We start from the raw sequence: 18750 nt of genomic DNA, 5'->3' as shown, positions 1-18750 counted from the left end.
TTGTCTCAGAGTTTTCTGCCTCCACCCACACAACTAAATGTTGTAGTTTGTTTCTGTGAACTCTTATAACCAGACCCAAATGGAATCTGTGTATTATATTTTACAGTTTTTGGCAGTGATCCAAAATGAAAATCTGTGGAATACAGCGGACAATTGTTTTCTGCTCTCACATGGAGATGTGTTAACATTCAGTTAACAAACTTTTTTTTCTTTTATCGTTTAAAATCTGTGGAAAATCTGTAGAAATTCATCGGAAAATTCTGCGCAATTCTGCATCCGCAGATTCTTACTTAGGCCTACTAACTTTTACAACTTGCAGACGAGTTTCAGGGGCTTTTCAGAAACAGCGTCTCCTGATTTCTACCCATTAAATTCAAGAAGGAACCCATTCAATTTTGGAGCGATCAGAATCACGGGACAAATCTACGAATTATTTTTCTCAACATTGACAGATTGTAGGGAGCGGAGGTCTGCGCTCTCCGAGTGCCCTTCTAGTTCATTTGTTGAATAAATTTTTTATAGTTAAAGAGATACTTTGCCGGTTTTCAACCAGCTCTGTGTCATCTTTGTGTGGACGGGACAGTGTTTGGTATCCCCCGGAGCCTCTCACCTCCAGACTGAGTTTCAAATCCACCTATCTATAACTGTAATCTCGTAAACTTTCCGTCAAGTATGATTCATAATTTAATATAAGTTCCAGCTTTAAGGGGAACATGAGTCAGCGGCTGTGACGGGCATCATGTGGGAACCAGAGGGGCCGAACAGAGAGATGGCCAGAGGCCTGACATTTAATTAAGAAGTATCTCCTGCTGACACAATCTGGAAAATCATAAAGGTCAGGAGGACAACATTCTGACAAGATACAGTGTGAAGTCAGGAGAAACTTTCTGAGGAACTTAGTAATATTTATAACACTTATATGGTTAGGTTATTATCATTTTCGTAGAGTTTGTAAAGTCTCGCCATAAAAGTAGTGGTTCGTGCCACAGAGGGCGATTTTTTTTGGGCATTTTAGGCCTTTAATTCCACAGGACAGATGAAGACATGAAAGGGGGGAGAGAAGGGGAATGACATGCAGCGAAGGGCCGCAGGTCGGAGTCGAATCCGCGGCCGTTGCGGCGAGGAGTAAACCTATATATACACAGTATGTGTGCCTGCTCTACCAACTGAGTTAACCCGGCCATCACAGGGGCGTTTTTGACGGCAGGGATCGCACCATTTTCCAGCGTTGGACGCTCGATGGGCTCCAGCTATTATTTTACCTTTAATGACCACTGACTAGCAAAGAAAACTCCAACCATGATGTCGGCACCTGATTGGACGAACGCTCACTTGTGGGCCTTCTGCTCCCGGATATCTTAAAAACGGACCATGAAACACCATGAAAACTTTTTAAACCTTTTTGGAGACACGTGGTTCTCGCAGGACAGCGACGCTACAAACATATGAGGATCTTACTATGGATGCACCGAATCCACGATTCAGCCCTGGATTTGGCTGAATATTGGGCTTTTTGACAGGGGTTCGGTTTCTGCTGAACCTTAGAATGTTTTCCCAGTGAACCGAACCCTACACTTGCACTACGTGCGCTACGCTGGTCGGCGTAATGACGGCGCCGTTGACTACAGGAAGGTGTTTATGTAGGTGGAGCGTTCAATGCAGCAGGCTGTGAGGAAGTGGAAATGGAACTGGTGAGCAGAAAAAGTGTTGTTTGGCAGTACTTTCAGTCAAAAGAAGGCCGTTCAACTCCAGCTACATGTTCAATCTGCAATGCTGATTAGTCTGGTGGTGGCGAGGACCCTAAACAATACACAACATCACCGCTGTTACAACATCTGGTATGAAACATCTGGAAGAATGCGAGCTGAGCATGAAGGAATCTACAGACAGCAGCCAGAATGCAGCAACTTCAGGTACAGCAAAGGAAGGACAGTCACTGTTTACTTCATTAATGTGTTTACTGTGTTCATGGACTGAGGATGGGACGAGGATTCAGCAGAATCTTAACCAGTGGATTCAGGATTCGGCCGAACCCCAAAGATCTGGATTCGGTGCATCCCCAGATCTTATAGAATATGATGCTTTGCTGCAGATTAAACTGCCCAACAGTATATAAAGTATATAAAGTTAAAATGACGTTGAGAGCAGTAAAAACACTTTGTGCATACATACAGTAGGCATACTTTTACTTTGAGAAAGGTTTTGAAGGCAGCACTTTAACTTGTAGTGGAGTATTTTCACAGTGCGATATTAGTACTTTTACTTCAGTAAACGATCTGAATATTTCCTCTGCTGCTGCATAATGCCAAATTTAGACCAGGATCCGAAGTGTGCTTGAAAAAGCTTTTATCATTCTGTGTATTGGATGACTAACCAGTGAAAATGTGCCAGCCGTGGTAGCAGTTGTTTTTTTTTTTTTTTTAAACCTGCCATGTCATGTCTTTTGCAAATCTGTTTCAGTCCCAGCGAGGTTTAAAACATTGGTGGGGGACGCATTCAGACCCTTAACTTAAAGAGAAAGTTCTGTAACTTTCCATTTGTCTTTCTATTCCAAATGAAAATTCAGTCATAAGCAATAAAAGAACGTCTTCACTCGGGGGTTTAGCTGCCACAGCCCTTCTCGGTCTTCTGGTATGACCGTTAGCTTATTAGTGGCTAACGTTAGCTAACTATATGATTTCAAAAGCAGGACTTGTTCTTCTTCCAACACTGTCATACTTTACTTTGATACTTTAACTACATTTTGCTAATATTTTATTGCTTTTAATTAAGTAAAACTTTGAATGCTGGTCTTTAACTTGCAATGGAGTATTTTTACATTATTATATACTTTAAGTAAAGCAGTAAAGGATCTGAGGATACTTCTTCCACGAATGTAGTTGAGTAAAGCTACACATTCTCATGAACGGGTTTGTATGATATACGAAAACTTACGCGCAACAATTTGTATAATATCCTACGAAACGACGGCGTCCGTTGGCGGTTTCATGACAGTTAAGTCTTTACAGGTAAATACAGCCGAGAAAAGTTTCAGCAGCCTTTGCTAATTAAGTTTAATCGACAAAAGGTTACTGTTTGCAGCGACGACAGTTACGTTTAGACACCAACATTAAAACACACGTGTCAAACTCGAGGCTCAAGGGCCAAGTCTGGCCATTCGCAAATTTTGATCCGGCCCGCATTTCAGTTTAGGTTTCACAATGAATTTTGGCCCACCTAGTTTTTGTTGCTTTTTCCAACGTTTTTTCTACATTTTGGACGCCTTTACCTGCGTTTTTGGCGCAATTTTCAATGTTTTCTGCACTTTTTCTGACATGTTAGGCGCATTTTGTGACGTTTTTGTCGCTTTTTGTGACCATTTTGTTGCTTTTGTCGACTTTTTTTGGGGGGAAAAAATGTTTTACAGTGCTCCTAGTAATAAAAACAGTTAGTCGGCAACCCTGCTTGTGAAAATGTACTTTTCTTTTGGATTGTACCAAAGTATTGAACATTGACACAAATATCAGCTGCTGCCAGCTTCATGCCGCAGATGCGGGTGACAGCATGCAGCTTTAAAAAAAAAAAACTTACACCCGTGCGCTAAACATGCAGGATGACTAACACACCGATCACAGCAGCAGGCCGTGATGATTCAAGGTTAGAACAGAGGGTCCACTCACTCACTGTGTAATCAATGCTCTACTGTTACACACACACACACACACACACACACACACACACACACACACAGGATTATATATTAGATTTTGAATTAGCGCAGCATGCAGCATCTCTGCACCTCCCTTCTGCTCCCACAGTTTTAAGCGTGAAGACAGCGCCATGGTTTCAACAGGGATAGGAGTGTGGTGTGGGAGGTGGGGGTGTTGGGGTCACGCAGATGTCAGCCAGATGTGATGTCAGAGTGGCAGTGCGTGTGCAAACAACCTGACAAAGAAGAGAGACAGTGAAGAAAGTGACAGAAAATGTGTTGTGAAAACGGTAAAAAAGTGTCAAATATGACTTCCAACTTTACATTTCATTCTCTCAGACCGTATCAGTCAGAAGTTATCGTACAGACACACACTGAGATGTTTCTCAGCCACTTTATGTCCTTTAAGGCGTCATTATTCTTTAAAGGTCCAGTGTGTTCAACGTGTTTAGTTGTTCATTATCAAAATCGGTGTTGCCTGTTCAAACTTTTTCATGAATATTTACCACCACCATCAATTCCAAGTATTCCTACTGACTTGAAATTTTACATTTGCGTTTGCATGAACTGGGGTAGACGCTCCATATTCATGCTCCATCTAGAAATACGTTAGCCGGTAAGGAACATACAGGACATACTGCTCCACCTTTCACGTTTTCGCTGTCACATGATAAACTCAAAGGTGATGCTAATGCTGCTAACGGGTATCGTAGCTTCCCGGCCCAGAAGGAAACATGGAGGACCACACGTATTCAAAATCCACATTTCAGGAACAGGAGTCTTCTTCTTCTTCGCCCAGAAAAAGAAAAAGGAGATTGAAAAGAGCGAGAGACCGGCTTTTTGAGGTGTGAAGGCTACCGTAGCTGTAATACGTACTTTGAACTGCGTGGCGCGAGAGAGTTGATTGCGATATATGATCTCAACGCTAGATGGGAGACATTCCTACGCACTGGACCTTTAAGAAACTGTCTCTTCGTCCTGCTGTTAGAGATGCTCTGCCTGTCACATAATCACGTCTTTAGGAAAAAGTCACACGTAACGTTAGCTCAGTTTATATTTTAAACATCTTGACAGTTTTAAACCCTTTTACATTTTGTTATCGTAGTTTTCTGTCCATTTTCATTTCGGTGTCATCAATCACCTTTTTGTTAGCTTTTTAAAACCTCCATTATGTTTTTGGAATGTCCTGACAAAAGTAAAGCGTAACTCTCGCCAAAATGCAACCTAGGGTCTTTTTGTGAATGTACCCGAGTCAAACTTTCGTTTAAAAGCATATTTAGGAAGGAAGAGTCACTTTTAAGATGTACCGTATTTTCGGTCAAATGGCCTTCTGAATGGGAGTGCTAGGGGCACTTTGATGCTAGCCTCAAAATAGCTATTTTTAAACCACTAAGAAGGCTCGACACAACATGAGACTATGCTCCAAGTATCACCAGGGACCAAGATATCCTAAATCTGTGGCTACTTGTTTTGATATCGACTCGTTTTGACTGCCGAGGTGGTAGCAGCCGGAGACAACAAGAGCTACGGTGAGTTGTTCAAAACCTTTCTTTTAGTAAACTCTGGGTACACAAACAATGTTGTAAGTGCTGGAGTTCATGTGTAGAGTCCCTGGTGATACTTGGAGCAAAGTCTCATGTTGTGTCGAGCCTTCTTAGTGTTTAAAAATAGCTATTTTGAGGCTAGCATAAAAGTGTCCCTAGCTCTCCCATTCAAAAGGCCATTTGACCGAAAAACGAAAATACGGTAAATCTTAAAAGTGGCGCTTCTGTCCTAAATATGCTTTTAAACGAAAGTTTGACTCGGGTACATTCACAAAAAGACCCTAGGTTGCATTTTGGCGAGAGTTACGCTTTAAGGTCTGACATATTGCAGTCGGTTGAGGATTCAGAGCTATAAGGAGTGTACTCAGTAAAGTGAAATGAAACTCAATCTGCTGAGGAGGCGTGAATTGCGGTTTAAAGATCCAGAAAAAGCTAGTAAGTCAGAAAATATGCACTATTAAAGGACTGACATTGGGGCCAACATAGTCTAGATCACACGTGTCAAATCCGGCCCCTCGCAAATTTTGATATTAATTTAGGTTCACAAATAATTTTGGCACGCCTAGTTGTGCGTCAAAAGAGAAACGACTGGAAACAGTTTTCAAACTGCAATTACACCATACTTAAAGCAGAATTTGGCAGATATACTGACCTTTAGACTCAGAAATTCACACACAAGTGGCACAACCGGAGAGTCTTCATATTCGGGGTGTGAAATAGGTTGTTGTGAGTCGGTTGTGTGGTAGCCTAAAATTAAAAAATGTAATCAAAATGCTTTTTTGTTTGTTTTTTTACTTGATTTGCTGAATTCTATGATGGCTAAGGATTTTTTTACTGACTTATTTAGAGCTTTATGTGGACCTAAACTTTAAATAAAATAAAATAAATAAAAGCATGTCAATAAACTTTACATGTCTGGCCCTTACCTTTGACACCCCTGGTCTAGATCAACGATAGTACATTAATAAGTAAAAGCTATGTCTACTTGTGACCCCTCATCACGCGTCACATTATTCAATTTGTGTCAGTTGTCTCCACTTTAACCAAAGTGTGATTTTCAGAAGTTCACAATTTTTACATTTGAATAAAAAAGAGAAATCCAAGGCCCATTTCATGGTCATTTCATCATGTTTTGGATAAAAGTGTTCAGCTTTCGATACCCTGTCCTGATGGAGGCTTTTAGCCACATTGCATTGGTGTTATGCAATATTAAAGGCGTTTGATTATTCTCAGAACCTTGGGTGACAAAAACATACATACTCTGTATTTTCTCCAGAATAGGATAAGCCTTGAGAACAAGAACTAAAAAGCTAACAAGCTAACAAGCTAACGTTACACGCTGAAAATGGCAAGTTTTAAATCGCACAATAAAGCCACTGTCACCGTGCCCGGAGCTCAAAACTCCCCAACCCCAACGCCCAAACACTCAGTCCAACTCGTACAAAATACTGCTGCCAGAGTACTCGGAGTACTCACAAGAACTAGAAAATATGTCCATATTTCTCTCGTTTTGCCCTCCTTCAACTTGCAGAATGAATTGACTTCCATTAAAAATAAAAAAAAAACAAGCTGCCTCAGCGTCCACTTTTAAAACATTATTAAAGACTCTTTCTTGTGTCTCTCATGTTCTTTATCTGCTCTTATGTCTTTAAAGTGTAAAGATAATTATAATTATAACACTACAATAGAGAGGCTACACAGTTTCCAACAGGGTCCCCGTTCACACACTTTGATCCCTGTTTATTTCTCTGCTTCTCATGATTCAGTATTTTCTGCTTTCTCATCTATTCTTGGGAGGGGAGCTCTGGCAACCCGTTCACACCCCAAACTTGTAAAATACGGACAGTTGGGCAGTGTCTCTCAGCGTCAGATACGACGCAAAAATCACCCTTCACCGGGCAGAGCAGCAGCTACACGGGGTTTGAAGATGACGTAGTATTAAGAGAAACAACAGTAGAGAGCATGATGAAAGACTGATTCTGCGGAGGCTGGTTGGGTCAAACAACACAGGACTTTCACCCAGGAGACCAGGGTTTGTGTCCCGCGTGTCACGTTTCCTAAACCCAACTGTCCCGTTCTTCTTTACCTAAACCCAACTGTCCCGTTCTTCTTTACCTAAACCCAACTGTCCCGTTCTTCTTTACCTAAACCCAACTGTCCCGTTCTTCTTTTCCTAAACCCAACTGTCCCGTTCTTCATTACCTAAACCCAACTGTCCCGTTCTTCTTTACCTAAACCCAACCGTCCCGTTCTTCTTTTCCTAAACCCAACTGTCCCGTTCTTCTTTTTCCTAAACCCAACTGTCCCGTTCTTCTTTTACCTAAACCCAACTGTCCCGTTCTTCTTTTCCTAAACCCAACTGTCCCGTTCTTCTTTACCTAAACCCAACTGTCCCGTTCTTCTTTTCCTAAACCCAACTGTCCCGTTCTTCTTTACCCAAACCCAACCGTCCCGTTCTTCTTTTCCTAAACCCAACTGTCCCGTTCTTCTTTTCCTAAACCCAACTGTCCCGTTCTTCTTTTCCTAAACCCAACTGTCCCGTTCTTCTTTTACCTAAACCCAACCGTCCCGTTCTTCTTTTCCTAAACCCAACTGTCCCTTCTTCTTTACCTAAACCCAACCGTCCCGTTCTTCTTTTCCTAAACCCAACTGTCCCGTTCTTCTTTACCTAAACCCAACCGTCCCGTTCTTCTTTTCCTAAACCCAACCGTCCCGTTCTTCTTTTCCTAAACCCAACCGTCCCATTCTTCTTTTCCTAAACCCAACCGTCCCGTTCTTCTTTACCTAAACCCAACCGTCCCGTTCTTCTTTACCTAAACCCAACCGTCCCGTTCTTCTTTTCCTAAACCCAACCGTCCCGTTCTTCTTTACCTAAACCCAACCGTCCCATTCTTCAGAGCCAGAGGTAAAGACCAAGCGTCCATATTTTACGCGATGGGAGTGAGAATGTGTGGCCGTGAACTCTGAAAGCTTCCGATTAAGTATTTGTCTCATTATGATGGCATGTTTCTCACTCTAAACCTCCAGTCTAGTTAACTGCATTTGAATCTGGGTCAGACAGTTTGAAACTCCCCCCCGCCCCTCCCAACCTCGGCCTGTAAGCACCACAGATAGACGACTGGTTGCTGTAAACAACTCCACAGCTAATTTCAACAGGACGACACCACAAACTCTCTCTGCAACCAACGATTGTTTTCAGTGTCGATAAATCTGTTGATTATTTTCTGGATGAATGGAAAAGTTTTTTGGTCTGTAAAATGGTAAAAAAAAAAAAAAAAAATGTTGATCAGTGTTTCCAAAAAGACCAAGATGACGTCCTCAAATGTCTTGTTTTGTCCCCAACTCAAAATATATTCAGTTTACTGTCCCAGAGGAGAGAAGAGACTAGAACATATTCACATTTAACAAGCTGGAATCAGAGAAGTTTTGACTCAAAAATGCCTCAAACCGATAAATCGATTATCAAAATAATTGGCGATAAGTTTAATAGTTGAAAACTGATCTATTATCTTTCCAGCTTTGACTTTAAATTGAGTCAGTTGACCCCTTTTTCTCCAGATCCTGAATGAGCAACAGTTCTTGTTTTAAACTGAAGATCTCACACATGAATGGACACATATAGGACCTATGAGAAGTCTCCAGAAATGTCCACCAGAGACAGAAACTATTTTTAAAAAATCAAGCCAACTAGAGCTGCAAAGATGAATCGATTGGTTGTCAACTATTAAATTAATCACCAACTATTTTGTTAATCCATTAATCAGTACCAGTCATTTTTTTTTATTTAAAAAGAAGAGCAAAACTTGTGTGATGTCAGCTTGTTAAATGTGAATATGTTCTAGTTTCTTCTCTCCTCTGTGACAGTAAATTGATCTTTGAGTTGTGGACGAAACAAGACATCATCGTCATTCTTTTTCACTATTTTCTGACATTTTAGAGACCAAACAACTAATCCATCCATCCAGAAAATAATCCACGGATTGATCGACGATGAAAATAATCGTTAGTGAAGCAGACTGTATCTGAGCTGGTGTTATATTCTGTCTGAAGCTAAAGTTAAATCACAAATCACAGTCCGGCTTTCGCAGCACACAGGGCCCAATACAGGCCTCTCTCTCTCTCTGTCCCTCTCTCCCTCTCTCCCTCGGCTCAGATCTTCTCTAAATAAAACCTTTTGTGAATGTCATTATGTCTAAATGTCTGTATACGCTGGACAGTTAACACATTGAACACACGGCAGCATACCTTCCCAAAAAACTGCAAAGAAAGCAGCTAAAAGATCCAGATGACAAATCCTGAGAGTCCCGCTGGCACACAAACACCCCCGCAGACACACACGCTGGGCAGGGCCGAGTCAGAAATAGAGAGGGGGTCTCTGCAGCCAATCCCACACAGCGATTAGACAGACGACTCCTCTATAAATATCTGACACAGAGCAGGGACAGGGGGACAGGGGAGTGGGGACAGGGGGACTGGGGGACAGGGGACGGGGGTAAACGACCCTGTTTGGTGAACCTTTTGACACCTATGGACAAGAAGAAGTGTTAAAAAGTTAGATTTTTTTCTACGACTGTATCAAGTGTTTGTGAGACGTTTTAGTTTTCTGTGTGTGTGTGTGTGTGTGTGTGTGTGTGTGTGTGTGTGTGTGAATGTGAGGGAGGGCGATAACGGACGTCAGCTGTTCCCGACGCAAGTGCACATGTGCAGATCTGCATCGCGTCAGCTGTCCAGTTTGACTGACAGCTCCAGCTGACGGAGAGAGGGGAGGCAGAGGGGGAGGGGGAGAGAGGGAAGGGGGGAGAGAGGGGATGAAGAGGGGAGGGCGGAGAGAGAGAAGGGGGGAGAGAGAGGGGGGAGAGTAGGAAAAGGGGAGGAAGAGGGGAAAGGGGGAGCGAGAGTAGAAAGAGGGGATTAAGGGGGGACAGAGAGGGGAGACAGTAGGAAGAGGGGAGAGAGGGAAGAGAGGGGAGGAAGAGGGGAGAGAGAGGAAGAGGGGGGAAAGAGTGGGAAGAGGGAAGAGAGAGGAGGAGAGGGGATGAAGAGGGGGAGGAGCCTCCTGGGATCTGAGCAGCGGTGGAAGAAGTATTCAGATCCTTTACTTCAGTAAAAGTACTAAAACCACACGGTAGAAATACTCTGTTACAAGTAAAAGTCCCGCATTGAAAATGTAACTGAAGTAAAAGTGTGTAAGTATCTTCAGGAACATGTAGTTAAAGTATTACACCACTGTAGAAAGAGTAGAGGATCAACCAGCTGTGTGTTTAACGGTCTGATCATCTCAGCTGGACTTGTAGTCGTTATATTGTCGGCTAGTTTACTTTAGAATAAAACATCAGATTTATAAACTACATGTGTTCTGTGTGCAGTAATCTTAATGTGTAAAGTAACTAGTAACTAAAGCTGGAACAGATGAATGTAGTGGAGTAACTAAAGTAACTAGTAACTAAAGCTGTAACAGATGAATGTAGTGGAGTAAAAAGTCCAACATTTCTCTCTGAAATGTAGCGGAGTAGAAGTAGAAAGTGGCACGAAAAAAAAAAGACTCAAGTAAAGTACAAGTACCTCAACATTTGGACTGAAGTACAGTACTGGAGTAAATGTACTTATTTACATTCCACCACTGGTTCTGTGAGGAAGGGGGGAGAACCAGAAATATGTTTTCTTTTATTTATTTATATAAGTTTGTTTCATCCATCGAGCAAAAAAATGAAGTCCTGAATAAAGAGGAGCAGAAGGAAGATTCATTTTATGTAATCTGCCTCTCTTCATAATAAGTGGCCGGGTTAGCACAGTTGGTAGAGCAGGCGCACATATACAGAGGTTTACTCCTCAACGCAGCGGCCGCAGGTTCAACTCTGACCTGCGGCCCTTTGCTGCATGTCATTCCCCCTCTCTCTCTCCCCTTTCATGGAAATAAAGGCCTAAAATGCCCCAAAAAATAATCTTGTCCGTTGGAGGAGCCGTCGGCCTTCATTTGGGCCGACCTGACATGCTCAGTCAGAGACGGGACAGTCGGGACTCACCCGGGAATGGCGAGCGGGATGAGCGTGACTAGAGTCTCTCAAAAGCTGACGAAAATCTTCTAAACTGACCTTTGCTGATCTGAAATGAAGACAGATTCAGCAGCTGCACGGCCTATTTCTCTCTTCAAATGTTTTCAGAAACACGTTTCGGTGAACTATTGTAGTCCAACATGAGACTGTATTCTGAACGAGACGCCATGACGGTCTGGCTTTGAATCCGGAGAAACCAGACCCACGTGACGCGTTCGTCCAATCAGCTGCCGGTTTTCATTTTTTGGGCGACAATACAGATTAGCGCCGCCGGCTGTTATGGAGACGTTTTACGTCTCGTCTCTTCGGTGTTCTGAGGAACTTATTTGACTAACTCGTGGAGACTGAGCTGTCCTGCTGCCTTTTCTGGCAACGGTCGGCCGTCTGGTTGGTGTGTAACTGTCTTGAGAGGGAGAATGACATGCAGCAAAGGGCCGCAGGTCGGAATTGAACCCGCGGCCGCTGCAGGTGGGGACAGAACCTCTGTACACGGGGCGCACGCTCTACCAGGTAAGCTCACCAGGTAAGAAGTATTTAGATCATTTACTGACAAAAAGTAGAAACACCTACTACTACGACTACTGAAATGAAAATGTTACTTGTGTTATTGTTTTTAGTGAAAAAGTAACAAGTGTAAAAGTGCCAATAAATGTATTGGAGTAAAAGTATAAAGTAGTACATAATGGACATACTGAAGTAAAGTACAAGTATGTCAACATTGTACTTAGTTACAGACAATAACATCACAGGAAAAATCTACTTTTTTATTTTTTTTATAATCTTTTTTTTCGGATTTATTTCTCAGAGTGTATGGAGCCGTCCAATCTCACCACGTTACACTTACTTTCCTCACAGGATGGTGGTTCGTTGCTCCACCTCTGGCTGTTGGTTGGGGATGAACACTTGTGAGAGAAGCTCCGTGTTTGGCGGATCCTCCATTAACTGCTCAGTTTGAAGCAACGGGACAAAATAACATCATTTGCAAACATCTGGAAGATGATGATTTGGAGTAAAGCTGGCAGGTTAAGAGCGCAGCGCTACAATGAACACTTCATGTATGGACGCTCTTTTCAGCCATGTAAAGATACAAAATAAAAGCACGCATTCTGCGGGCGGCTGTGGCTCAGTGGTAGAGAGGTTGGTGGTTTGATCCCTGGCCCTGCAGTCCCATGTCGAAGTGTCCTCGGGCAAGACACTGAACTTGTTGCCCCCGCATCGGAACGTGAATGTTGATCTGCAGGTAGTACCTTGTACGGCAGCCTTGGCCGCAGTGTGTGACTGGTTCCTGTACTATGTAAAAGCGCATTGAGGTCATGTCATAAACGTTTATGACATAACGCTTCTTTTAGTAAGTGTCATTCAGTTTTTGTCATGACAAGTCATGTCACTCTTAGGTAGATACCTTCGAGTCAAGGGTTACCGAAAATGTTGATGGAAACGGCAACATTTGAAACAACTTCCTCAAACTCGCTTGAGGTGGTTTTTGCCTTTTTCAAAAAAAAAAAAAAAGAGTTAATGCGCAAAATGGGAGATGGAAACAGCTTTGCCGAATAAGTTGTGACGTAGCGAACATGTAACTCACATGACTATAGTCCCGGTATCCACCGGGTGGGGGAAGGATCGGGATACGGGTCCCGTCCAGTGCGCCGTACACGTGTGGCACAAGGTGCGTGGTGGAGTTGCGGTGCGCTGTAGCCTGGGCCTCAGCCACGTCGGGTATATTGACGGACTGGTTCAACAGCTTGGATCGTACGGCCCCGCACACCACGTACACACAGCGGTGAACGGTCGTCTTGCTGACACCAAATGTCTCCGTCACAACCCTGGATTCTGCACAGGCGGCCGACTTGTACGATGTTACCTCTCTCCATTTAGCCAAAGAAAGCTTCTAAACTCTTTGATTTAGCACGCCGGTTTGCAATCTACAACCATGAGTAACGTCAACTTGTGACGAAACTACGCTTTGCGTAGTTTAGTTTATTCGCTCTAAACCAGTTGATGGAAACGCTTTTAATTCACATTTCCTTTTTTGCGACATTTTAAAAGTTCGCTTAAAAGTCGCTTGACAATTAGATGAAAACGTGACTATAGTAAGTCTACATTTTTGAACACGTTTTGATTGGGGGCTTCACGATATGACTGATATTGTGATTGCGATGATGATTTAAAGACATTGGAGGAAATGATCATTTTTGTACCATTATTCTCATTTTCAGTAAATAATATAAAAAATGTAAAAATATAAATGATTGTGGTGTGATTTTTTGACAGAATCTGTACCAAACAAAGATGTTTTCTTTAGCCTGGTTAGGATTAGTAGGCCGGGACATCTCTGTAGCACCATAATACTTCATCCAGAACGGTTTGACACGTTTTACTATTTACTAATATTGCGCCCTGCCCCTGTGATTTGGACATTGCTCTAGTCCATATTACGATTTTGATAAAAATTGTGCAGCCCTACTCAATACAACACTTCCTTTCTGCTCAAAGTGTAGGGCTGTCCTCAAATAAAGACATTTTCAGTTGACTAATCGATTAGTTTAGTTTGCTTTGAGTGGTTATCAGTGGTGTAGACTACCTGATACGCAGTATACTCACTAAGAAAGCTCCAGGATTTCCGTATACCCACTTTAAAAATGCCCAATGACACACAACAACATACTTTGCATTGTAATACTGATATATTTTGGATTGTCAGCTGTTATTTTTCTTCTTCCCATACGCTAAATAAAGTAAACACTGTGTCACAATGTCAGGAAATTAAGTCTTTGACGCTCAGAATTTCCCTGGGGGAGGACACCCAGACCCCCCACTATGATATGCCCCCCCCCCCAAAGCCCATTCTGGCCCATATATATATATATATATATATATATATATATATATATATATATATATATATATATATATATATACACACACATATATATACATATACACACACATATACATATACACACACATATACATATACACACACACATATATATATATATATATATATATATATATATATATATATATATATATATATATATACATATACACATATATATATACAGTATACTCACTACACTACATTAGACTACACCACTTGTTGTTAAGGCTAAAAATAAAAGTGCAATATAAATGGGTTTATCATCTGTAAAACATCATCTTGTCTTTACCAGAGATGTTGCTCAGAAGTTTAAGTGTAAAGTACAAACATATTAGCGTCAAAGTACTTTGTATTATTATTTTTTGGCATTTAAGGCCTTTCTTTGAGAGGACAGCTTAGACATGAAAGGAGAGAGAGAGAGAGAGGGGGGATGACATGCAGGAAAGGGCCGCAAGTCGGAATCGAACACGGACTGAGCCTCTGTACACGGGCCGCACGCTCTACCATTTGAGCTACCCAGGCGCCCTATTATTAATCTGAATCTGGAATGCAACTAAAGTAATCAAATAGTATAGTGCAGTAAAAAGTACAATATTTCCCTCTGAGATGTTAGGAGTTAAATGTCAGCAAGTGGAAATACTTAAGTACAAGTACCGCAAAGTTGTACTTTACTTGACGTACAGGACTAAGCAAGGAGTATATGTACTTGGGGTGGTAACCAAATTCAGACCACATAAAGATTTCATGGGCATCAAACCCAACCGGCATAAAATGCCAACAACGGTTCAAAGAATAGTCTCATGTAAACACACTTTAAAAGTCACGAAAAAAGTGTAAAAATGTGATCCGATATTTGAGATACAAGGTGGCAAAAGCAAGGCAAATGTGACAGGAAGCAACACGGAAAAAGGAATTTTTATTCATGAACTGTTTTTACAAGCAGTCCAACACGCGACGTCCTACCTGTCTCCAAAACCATAAAACCAAAACAACAAAAAAATCATTGAAACAAAATAAATTTAATAAGAATCATTGAATAATATTATCAATTATATATCAGTATTATCAGAACCGTAATGGCAATAATAACCCAAAAGCCAGTAGTATTTGTGTTTGTCTGTGGCATATGCAAAAGAAATACTCAACAAAAAACGTTTCTGATGGGTGTAAACCGGAGGAGTTTTCTACAGCGAGCTCTCGGCGGAGAGCTCCAAACGTGGAGGGGAGACGGAGCGAGAGAGCTCCCCCGCGCACGCAATAAATATGAAAGAGCAAAGAGTCCTGTATTTAAACAAAAATAATCATCTGGAACTCGCAGGTACAATATCTAAAGTCTTTTATGTGCAAGATTTTGAGCTGAAGTCTTCACCACAAACAATTACACTCACATCAAAAAAAAAAAGAAACCCGAACCTCCCCTGGAAACAAGTTCATTTTGATTTTCTACATTACATTTTTTTTTTTTTTTTAAATAAACCTAGAGCATTTTTTGTCATTTCATATACACATATATTTATATATACTTTGAATTGTTTTTTTTTTTTTTTTTTTTTTTCCTATATGCCATCCTTTTTGAAAAAAAGAAAAAAAAAAAAAAAAAAATCAGCTCTTGTGTCGAGCGCGGCTGTTTGAGCCGGAGAATTCCGTGTGAACGGCCGCAGCGTGAACAGACGGAGAGATAATAATATAATGAAGCTCGCGCACACTCACAGGACGCACGTACAGTGGGAAGTGGAGAAGTAGCGCTGGATGCTTTTATCCGGAGTCCCTATGGCAGCGTGGTGGAAAGCCAGAGCGCACGCGCGCACACACACACACACACACACACACACACACACACACACACACGAAAAAAACGTTTGGTCACAGTTTTGCACCCTTTAAAGACTCGACACCACAAAGTGTACGTGTGAACTCGAGTGTGTGTGTGTGTGTGTGTGTGTTGTGAGAAGGGTTTAAAAAAAAGTTCGAATAATAAAATAAAAAGGAGGCTTCCCACTCAATCAGCAACAGTTATTTGGCACATTTAACAACTATTAAGTAACACATTTTGGGCTTCAAAAAGGTGCAACAACATACGTTTCAATGAAAACAATAAAAACCATTTTGGTTTACAAAAATAAAAAGACACCTTGAGAGGTGACCAGATTTCTCAATAAGACGATAACATCTCTCCCCCCCCCCCTCCCCGACTGCTTAAAGGCTACGAAGAAGGAAAACATAAAATCACAATGCACCCCCCCGAATCACCCCTCCTCCTCCGTTCTCCCTACTGCAGGTCACGCGTCACAGCTCTGGAGGACGCGTGGACATCACGGACGAGGACGCTGTACTTGCACGTCAAAAATTGAAAATAAAAACCCTGAAATTCATTCACGTATCCGACAATTAAAAGGGCTTTCTCGCCGCCCGCTGCGTGTTCCGTTAACACGATACGATTGCGTGCGTTTTCTGTACAAACTTCCCGCGACGCCGGCCGAAAAAATACGTAAAAAGCCCCGATTTAAAAAAAACAAACAAACAACTAAACGCTTCACCTCATCTGAACTATGTGTCACATTTAGGACCAAAAATTACGGAATAAGACTTCGAGAAAAAACTCCACCCTGAAACACTTTTACCGGGAGAAAAGACAGGACTCTGCTGATGCACGGTTGTCTCCCCCCCCCGCCGATACCACACCAGCGTCCCGCCACGGTTAGAGCGCCGCTTTACGCCGTCGTTTAGAACTGTGCGAAACGGTACGCCTCGTTTCAGTCACTTTTCAAAGCGATGATCTCAAAACTTTCAGCTTCTCACGTGTGAGGAATTGATGCTTTTATTGTCACGTTGGACATTTTGGTCGAGTGAAAAACTGTGAGAAGACTGTAAGGGATTTGAACTTTGTCACTTTCTTTGGGGGGGGGGGGTTACACTTTACTTGAAGGTATCTGCATAAGAGTGACATGACACTGTCATGAACGTGTCATAAACATTATAAACGAGTCATCGACGTTTATGACATAACTTTTAGTAAGTGTCATTCGGTTTTTGTCATGACAAGTTATGGTTAGGGTTAGGGGTCATGTGTCATGACGGTGTTATGTCACTCTTATGTAGATATGTAGAAGTGTAACCGAAGACCGTAAGGAACTTTTTTTATAGACCAAACTATCAATTGAGAAAAATAATCATGAGATGAATCGATTACTTGCAGCCCTACTCAACATAAGAGTTTGCAACTTCGCTTGTTTCTTTGTGGAATAAAAGAAAATATTTATTTATTTCCTTTTTTGCCACCTGGAGGCCTGCGTTACCTATACCTCCCAAATATTTAGTTTGTCAGAAAAAAAAAAATCTATTAATGTATGTCCTAATGCAGTATGCCAAAAGTACCAGGATGTCTGACTGCATCTGGCCACGTTTTACAGTATGCATCCAGCGAGATTTTTCTTTTACCCACAATCCTTCATCACATGAAAACGTGCGGCGGATCGTCGCGCGACGTGAAAGTGGTGACAGAGTTGTATGTACGTACTTTGTAAGGGCAGCTGCGGTATTTACTGAAAAGTAGAACAAAGTACGCGATTGGGAACGCGGCGCGAGTGTTCCCCTGCATGGCTCTTTCAAAGGCATTCTGGGAAATGCAGGCCAACTACACCCGTGCAGAACTACGTGCAGATGAGGCAGGGCGCGGTAATGAGTGCAAAAACAAAACAAAATGTCAACCCTTCATCATAATGGAGAAAAAAAACGAGCACCTGAAATGCCTCAAACATCGGAGAGATGACGCGGGATACAAAAATGCCTCCGTGAAAACGTGCGTTTAGGGGTGGATTTTTTTTTTTTTCCTTTGATAAGCGGTCAGCTCGTCTTCATTTAACAGCAGAGAATTGTAAAAGCTACCGAGGGCGACGATGAAGTTGTCATGTGGCGTCCAACGCGGGAAACCGTGCGTGCACAGAGCGCGACATCCTCATTCACAGGGGACACCGTTCGGTAACGCAGCGCTGTGAGCTGATTCAAAGACCGTTACACTCATGCCTGTCCACAACCGACAAAAACACCCCCCCCCACCCCCAGCCGACCGGCAGACAAAACACGCCCCCTCTCCTCCCTCTAAAGCCAGGACAGATTCACAAACAGGACGGACAGAGGAGTCCGCGATAATGCAAACACGTTGGACTAAAACACTGGAGATGCACAGAGAGAGCCAAAAGGGTTTTCTTATTTACACCTAAGAGTCCCCTCCTCCTCCTCCTCCTCCTCCTCTTCTTCTTCTTCTTCTTCCTCCTCCTCCTCCTCCTCCTCCTCCTCATCGGTCTCTCTTTTTGATTTTTTTCTTCCTGCAAGTGTATCCTTCACACGCCATCGTTACACCGTTGTCCGTGGTTCTCATAGCAAACGGCCGCCGTTTTTGACAGCCAATTGGAATCTCAGTCTCTCTGAAAAGAGTCTGTGGTCCTTGTACTTCCTGTTGTCTGCATTGGAATGATCAACTGACCTCCGACCTCCACGCTCTCCGCCCACAGCCGCCCCACCGCCCGCCTCGGGCGTATCCGGGGGGGGGGGTTCGATATCTGCCGCCAAGAACTCAAGTTCATA

General features: G+C 42.4%; 1 protein-coding gene across 1 annotated transcript in view; it reads right to left on the bottom strand.

Moving 5' to 3' along the window:
* Nucleotides 1-13615, bottom strand: part of myo18b (myosin XVIIIB) — a 79911-nt gene extending 66296 nt beyond the window's left edge. The window contains exons 1-4 of the mRNA XM_078271892.1: nt 13566-13615; nt 12868-13081; nt 12706-12772; nt 12130-12227 (exon numbers count right to left, since the gene is read on the bottom strand). Of these exons, the coding sequence (XP_078128018.1) occupies nt 12130-12227; nt 12706-12772; nt 12868-13081; nt 13566-13615 (429 nt within the window). The remainder of the gene's footprint in view (nt 1-12129; nt 12228-12705; nt 12773-12867; nt 13082-13565) is intronic.
* Between the last annotated feature and the right edge of the window lie 5135 nt (nt 13616-18750).

This window comes from Sander vitreus, chromosome 16, assembly GCF_031162955.1.
Source record: "Sander vitreus isolate 19-12246 chromosome 16, sanVit1, whole genome shotgun sequence".
NCBI classification, from domain to species: domain Eukaryota; kingdom Metazoa; phylum Chordata; class Actinopteri; order Perciformes; family Percidae; genus Sander; species Sander vitreus.
This window is presented reverse-complemented; position numbering and strand designations above follow the sequence as displayed.